The following is a 7,859-nucleotide window of genomic DNA, read 5'->3' on the forward strand; positions in this document are numbered from 1 at the left end:
GATCACAATACACACTAACAAAACAGTGTAGGTAGCAATACAACACCTGGAGATGTGCTGTCTTGAAGTCCTCGCCAGCGGAGTTGGCAGCCGTGCACCGGTACTCCCCAGACTGCTCTGGCCTCAGGTTCATGATCTTGAGCACTCCCGTTTCACTGTTCATGTGGTAGTCATCCCCATTCTGCAGTGGCACATTGTTGTTGTCCACCCAGGAATACTCTGGCGCCGGCTTCCCCGTGGCACTGCACTCAAAGATTGCCTCCTCGTGCTCTCTTCCTGTGACGTTCTGTGGTGGGATGTTGATGACTGGGGGAATGTTCACCTCCACCTGTATCTCCATCTGCTTCATGGATCCCAGGGCTGACACTCTGGCTCTGCACCGGTATGTTCCCTCATCCGCCTCTGTCACCTCCTTGATGAGAATCCCATCTTGCTGAATGATGTGGTTGTCGCCTGATTGGTGAGGCATGCAGGTAGGGGATTAGTGGGTGGATACTGACAGCAGGCTTGTAATTCTGTATGACGTAAGTGAGATTGCTGGTTCTGAAGCAGTGTGGTAGGCAAATGGCTGTTATGATGAGTCATTAGGGAGCTTTCAAAAGATTAGACAAGTTTATGGGTAAGAATGAAAGGTGGAAATAGTTGTGTTTTATACAGGGACTGCCATGTGTATTTCTGGTGGCTTCCTGCACCAACCTCTTGGTGCACCAACCAATGTTCTTAGGAGTAATAACCCCAGTGTTGTTATTGTTGTGTTGTTGTGACTCACCATTCTTAAGTGGTATCATATTCTTGAACCAGTCAACAATAGGTGCTGGCTTGGCCATTGGTGTACACTTGATCTTCCCTTCCTGGCCAATGAGCAGTGTCTGGTGGAGGGGTGTGTCCCCAAAGTCAATCTCCACTGCAAACACAAACATATGTATTCATCTTGTACTGCTCGTATAACACTAATGATTCTGCAAGCAAATTCACAGAGTTTTGTGACACAAACTGGCATGAAAGATGAGCAGAGTGCTACTGGTGACTAAAGGAATGAAGAAATACTAAGAGTGGAGAGGTACTAGTAACTTACTGAAAAAACAGAGATACTAGTGACTTACTGAAGGAATATAAATACAATAATGACTTACTGAAGGACTCCACCATAATCTTTGCCTCCAGCTTCTGGTTGCCAGCATAAGTGGCTGAACAAGTGTACTCCCCCACATCTCGCTCCCTCAGCTTGGTGATGACGAGATCCAGCTTGCCCGTGGTGCCATCCTCCGCTGTGGACACCCTGAGGGAACAGACACACCACTGCTGAGGCAAAACCATCGTGCAGGGAAGGAGGCAGTATGTCGTGTCATGAGTGGGGCCCTTTTTACTGCTGTGAGGGGGACACTGGCCAAGGGCAACAAAAGGAGTGAAACAAAAGGCCCAATGAAGTGCCAGTCCCCACAGAGCTTAAGTTCACCTGCACCACTACCATCCTACTCATGTCTAATTGGTCATTGGTAATAACAAGCTAAGTGAATGCCTAGGGACAATTCAGCTGTTAATTTCTTCCTAGGTACTTAATCTCAATAAAGCACTAGTCAGATTGGTGGCTTTCACTCAACACCTGAAGACCCACTACACCTTTTTGTCCATTAAGGGGAACCAGTCCCCCACACCAAGGAGGCATGACAATAAATCAGATTGTGGAGTGGGTAAATGGTTAAAGAGTGACACTGTGAACTTGCCTTAACATGAAGTAGTGGGAGTCAATGACAGCAGTTTGTTAAGGAACCATCCATGAGTAAAACTGAAGCAAAAAATATAATAGGGAGGCCAAGTGGAATGAGTAAGTGAAGGGAGAAATACAGGAGAAAGGCCAAGTGGAACAAGTAAAGAGAGTGGACTGAAGGGAGAAAAAGAAGAGAGAGGCCAAGTGGAATCAGTAAACAGAGTGGACTGAAGGGAAAAATAGACAGATTAGAGCAAAAATCTACAAAAAAGACAGGAGAACAAGGACAAAAGAAATAACTCCTTAGATTAGAGCAAAAATCTACAAAAATCAGCCAGCAATCTGAGATGAAAGAAATAACTGTTTTGAAGGACAGGGAAAGACAGGTATGATTGTGTAATAATATCTCAGCTATTACCCACACTCCTCTTGTACTCTACTGGTGTACACAGGTACTACACACTCCTCTATCCCTGACACCACCACACTGTCTACTACACTGCTTGCTATGTACTGTGTCTGTGTGTCTGTGTGTTTGTGCAAGCGTACACACATCAACACCTCTGGTTAGTAATGTTTAGATCTGAGTGGTGTAGGTCACTTGGTTTCCAGCAGCTGTCTAACGGAGCATCAGCTGAGCTCTAGTACAACCATGCAGCATCACCACCACCACCACCATCACCACCACTACCATCACTATCATGTCACTACATCACGTTCACAGTCTACCTCATCACAGTGGCTGCTGGCAAGGTGACGTGGTGTGGCATCATGTCAGAACACACACTGTACATGTCAAGAGGCCGCCATGCAATGCTCCATGCACCACCACCACCACCACCACCACCACCACCGCCACTCACCATCCCACATCTCTCACTCACTCACCAAGCCAAAAAGACTTTACTTTATACACAAAACTCCATTCTAACACATGTCTGAATGTATGCACAAACACACACAAGAGGAGCACCACCAACACCACCACCAACACCACCACCACCATCTAAGATAACTAGTCAATCTATTCAAACTATTAATAAAAATAGGTTTCAAAAGTCTGTGGTATAAAAAAGATTGGATGCCAGTTTTAATATAATATTATATATATATATATATATATATATATATATATATATATATATATATATATATATATATATATATATATATATATATATATATATATATATATATATATATATATATATATATATATATATCACATACACATACATACACATACACACATGTACACATACACCCACACACACACACACACACACACACACACACACACATACACATACACACACACACACACACACACACACACACACACACACACACAAACACACAGATATAACTGAGAGTAATGTTATGCTAACCCAATGCTAAATCAAAACTTATTATTAGCCAATCAACAATCAAAAGATGCTATTTGCATTAAGTGTGTCCCTAAAGACACAACTGAGCAGCTCAGGTAACAATGGGCAGCAGGTGTGAGGCAACGGCAGACTGGAGCCACACAGGGAGGCAGGGAGGCTGCCACCACCACCACCACCACCACTACCACCACCACCACCACAGCCTAGCTCCTAGCACTCAGCATAGCACAGCACGGCTCTTTTCTGTGAGCCTTGGTCCTCATTATTATGAAGAAGAGGATGATGTTTCCGGTGAGAGATGGGAGAGAGAGGGATGAGAGGGAGAGGAATGAGAGAGGGGACTGCAGGGACTCAAGCTGATCAGGCCAAGAATATCAAGACCCAATTTGGTTCTGCTGTTCTGCCCGGCCTTCACTGCCCTGTCACAGCCACATGAAAGATTCTATTCTGAAATGCTTTGCTTTCTCACCACGTCTATTTTCAAGGGCCACAGAGATGATTAGTTGGGTTCTCATGAATGCTTTTCCTGTTAATAATGTTGAAATCTTGTTGATGTGTCACTCGAACTGTAAAAAAAAACACTCTTAAAAACCCATGTCACTTTGTGTGAAGCCTTTGTAAAGTAGTGGAGGTGCAGTGCAGAAGTGTTTCACAATATGGTACTATCTCTGACTTCACAGCAGGAAAACATGAATACGTTAGCTTACCTCCACTGCTTGCCTCCACCCAGGCAGTCACACACACACACACACACACACACACACACACACACACACACACAGGATGAGTGAGTGTTTTTCACTGGGCTGTGCTTGGTAAGGACAGGGGAGGGAGGTGGGAAGGCAGGCAGGGAGGAGGATGTATTTGAAAAAGTTCTGATGAATGCTATAAAAATCTAATGACTTCTACTAAATACGTAGCTACGTTTATCCATCACCACCTCCTTCTCCTTCTGCTCTTCATAAACAATCCTTTTCTTCCAGGTTCTGAGTTGCTGAGTCGCAAGTGAGTGGGGCACATCACTGGACCACAGAGGAGAGCTGTGTTGTGCTACACTCAGCCAGTTACACTCACACCTTACACTGCTCAACACATGGACTCTAAACTAAGTGGCTCTTCTACACAGCAATCCCTCAAATTGATTCACACTTTGTCCAGCAAGATGTAAACTGACCACAGATTTACTATTCAGCACCAGAGAATCTCCCCCTGTGAATGAATGAGCTACAAAGAGGCTGGGTATTAGAGGTTTAGTATTAGAGCACAAGAATCCAGTGGGAGTATATGGTGTTGGCCTGGTAATGGCAGTAAGCTGGCACCACCTCTCTGCTGCTCTGTGTGGCACTTTACACTTTACACTTGGAACCTTTTACCAACAGCAAGACAAATTCTGGGGGACACACGGGAGAGAGGGAAGTTTAAGGAGCAGTACAGTGGTTGTGTTACTCCTTCTCCTCCTCCTCTGACACCCCCACACCCCACAGCCCAGCACACCAGGCAAGGAATGCTGGGAGATGCTGAGCTAGGAGTGACATCAGGGTAAACAAGACTTAGGATGCAGCTATAGGGTATATGTATATAGAGGTGGTACAGGTGCATTCCCATAGCCACTATTGGGCCGGCGAGGGTCACTCATGGAGGTTGCATGGTGTAAGCGGTGCCAGGCCAGGTCACCGCAGGTCAGGCCACGTGGTGTAGTGTGGTGCGGTACAGATACACTCAGGAGGGTGTTTACTTTCAATGCAAGTTTTGAATTCTGCTAAGAAAACAAACTGTGATTTGTATCATGAAGATAATTTATTGAATGCAATTCTATCATGAGTGTCAAGGTCAGTATTTTGTCTCTTGGAAACCATTACTTTTTAAAAATTTTTTTTGTCAGTTAAGAGGCAATTCACTTTTGTAAATATAAAACTAAAAGGAGGATTAGTAAGATGAATCCTCATCCAAAGCAGTGAATTTCTCCACACAATGGGGACTCTGTGCTGAGCCAAACTGCCTCAACCTGTTTGTGTCGGACGAGTGAAAGCCTCACCAAGTGTGCTGGTCACCGCCACACACAGCACAACTACCAGCCAGGACACCATTAATGGAGAATTACACATGTCTGTCCCACTCAGGCAGACAAAACTGTATTCTTCTGGAGAGTAACACTGCATACATAGCTACATACTTCATTACTATTGCTGTTGTGACACCATACATCATCGCTGCTGGCTAATAAAAAAAAAAAAAAAAAAAAAGCAAATAATGTAATGAAGTATACTTGACTTGCCCCCCTCACAAAAGAAAAAAATAAATAAATAAATAAAATAAATAGATAAACAAATGGTTTGCTGCATACTTCATTACCACTGCAATCTTGACACTGCACATCCTTGGTGACTTAAAAAAAAAAAAAAAAACATGTACTGTAATGAAGTATATACAACTCGCCAGAAAAAAACAGCTTCGTCAGTGAGACTTGAGTAATTCTGTAGCCAAAATGCCTCTGTTTAGACAAGAGTTCCTGCACTGACAGACTGGCACCACCACCACCACCACTGCCGGGAGCACAGTGGCCTCCTCCAAACCCTCCAGGCTCCCCTCGCCTGGCCTGCCACAGCCTTCCTACCTGATTCGCCTGGCGCCGTGGACAATATAAGCAAAACAAGAAAAGAGTGGTGTTATAATGGCTGGAAATAACATGGTACAAGGTGTAGTAATAATAATAATAATAATAATAATAGTAATAATAATAATAATAATAATAATAATAATAATAATAATAATGGTAATAATAATGACGTAAAAAATAGGCCTATGCAAGAAATCAATCTAGTATGTTGTAATGGCATTCAAGTGCTTTTTTTATGCTTGTCTTGTGAGAGAATAATAATAAAAAAATGTAATAAATAAATAAAAAATACATACATATGTACGTACATAATTGATAAAGAATTTCAAGAAAAGCATACTAACAATCATCATGTGCTTTGTGATTACTCAAAATATTCAAATAAACATTCTCTCTCTCTCTCTCTCTCTCTCTCTCTCTCTCTCTCTCTCTCTCTCTCTCTCTCTCTCTCTCTCTCTCTCTCATGCAGTCCTTCCATCAATATTCAGATCCTTCAATCTTCTCCCCACATATTCCATCCTTTCTTTTTATGAAGCTCTACCATACCCTACCCTACCATACCCTACTACTCTCCTCTATCCTTAAAAGTGTCCCTATCATACTATACCATACTCTGCTTTCTTGTATCCTTCATTCCTCTTTCAGTTTCCTAGAAGTCCCACTGTAAAGGATCCTCTCTACTCCCTATCCTGTATTTCAGTCAGTCTTCACCAATTCAGTGTCTTCCTGTCTTCATCCCTTTCAATCATATCCATCTTTATCTCAAATGTACTCTCCTATATTCCTCTCAAGTACTTCTATCTTGTCCTCTTTCTCAAACACACTTAATGCTCTACAGACTCTATCTTCTCTGCACAAACTTTTAATCTGAAGCATTCTACCATGTTATCCCCCACCCCACCCCGTCAAACACATCATTTAATTAAGCTGAGGTATTCTGACCCTCTCTCTCTCTCTCTCTGAAACTTATGTATTGTACCCTGTCCTCTCTCAATGAACTCTGTCTTAAATTAACCAATCATTTCTCTTTCAAAACACACTCAGTACTTCTCTCTCTCTCTCTCTCCAAGCAGCCATCAATCAGGCCACAAGAGCTGCAGACACTCACGAATTCTCATTGTTGTTGGTGATTTTCTCCCCGTCAGGCGCCGTCCAGCTCATCTCGGTCACCAGGTCCGCGTCGTCCACCTGGGCCATGCATGACACATAGGCCCCCTCCCCCACTGACTTCAGGATGCTGTTTGGCTGGATGATAAGTGTGGGTTCCTTGGCCAGGCTCACTGTAATAGAGGACCACAGGATTGTCAGTTATTAAGGAAATGCATGTTGTTATTATTGTTATTACGATTATATTAAGACATCACCACTGTTGTTATTATCGTTGTGTTATGAATTAATTATTATGCTAAGATTTATCATTAGCATTACCATTATTCTGTTACGAGAGAGAGAGAGAGAGAGAGAGAGAGAGAGAGAGAGAGAGAGAGAGAGAGAGAGAGAGAGAGAGAGAGAGAGAGAGAGAGAGGTCAACAAGATGGATAAAGATTAGACAGGCAGAGGTGAACCATTAATTTCTTTAACTTACAAGCAAATATTAACATCACGTGGATAAGGAAAGCCATGGCTGATACGATGACTGACTGATTGACTGACTGACTGACTGACTGATTGACTGACTGACTGGTTTCACTTCGTTCTAAGATCTTATTTTCCACATTTTACGAACAGATTACTTTTTTCTCAGTCCTCGAAAGATGAACTACAATTCGTTCACGTTTTTATAGTTATTTCTGACCTAAGCACCAAGCACCAGCCTCTCTTGTCATCCTCTTCCTTATTTCCCACATTTTATAGATATATTACTTTTTTTTCTCTCTCAATGCGCAATGTCCTGCGGATATCAGAAGTGACTTACACTTTGCTCTCTCCCCACGACTGTTCTCAAAGGCTACAGAGACGTTTAGCCGGGCTCTCATAACTGTTTTTCCTGTTCCTGATAAAATAAATCTTGTTAATCTGTCACTAAAACCTTAACAACACTCCTAGAAACCCGTGTAGTTTCAACTAGAGCATTCTGAGAATAGTGGAGGTGCGGCGCAAGAGTGTTTCAGAATACGGTACGGTTCTGAGGTACGCAGCGCCCGTC

At 42.9% G+C, this 7,859-nt stretch overlaps 1 protein-coding gene across 12 annotated transcripts in view; it reads right to left on the bottom strand.

The window, feature by feature from the left end:
* The window catches only part of LOC135109952 (fasciclin-2-like), a 58,656-nt gene that overhangs the window by 27,732 nt on the left and 23,065 nt on the right, over positions 1 to 7,859 (bottom strand). For all 12 annotated transcript variants that reach the window (XM_064021876.1, XM_064021875.1, XM_064021874.1 and 9 more), the window contains exons 3-6: positions 6,822 to 6,993; positions 1,134 to 1,279; positions 770 to 904; positions 47 to 453 (exon numbers count right to left, since the gene is read on the bottom strand). In XM_064021876.1, coding sequence (XP_063877946.1) covers positions 47 to 453; positions 770 to 904; positions 1,134 to 1,279; positions 6,822 to 6,993 — 860 coding nt within the window. The remainder of the gene's footprint in view (positions 1 to 46; positions 454 to 769; positions 905 to 1,133; positions 1,280 to 6,821; positions 6,994 to 7,859) is intronic.

Source organism: Scylla paramamosain, chromosome 19 (assembly GCF_035594125.1).
Source record: "Scylla paramamosain isolate STU-SP2022 chromosome 19, ASM3559412v1, whole genome shotgun sequence".
Lineage (NCBI taxonomy): Eukaryota > Metazoa > Arthropoda > Malacostraca > Decapoda > Portunidae > Scylla > Scylla paramamosain.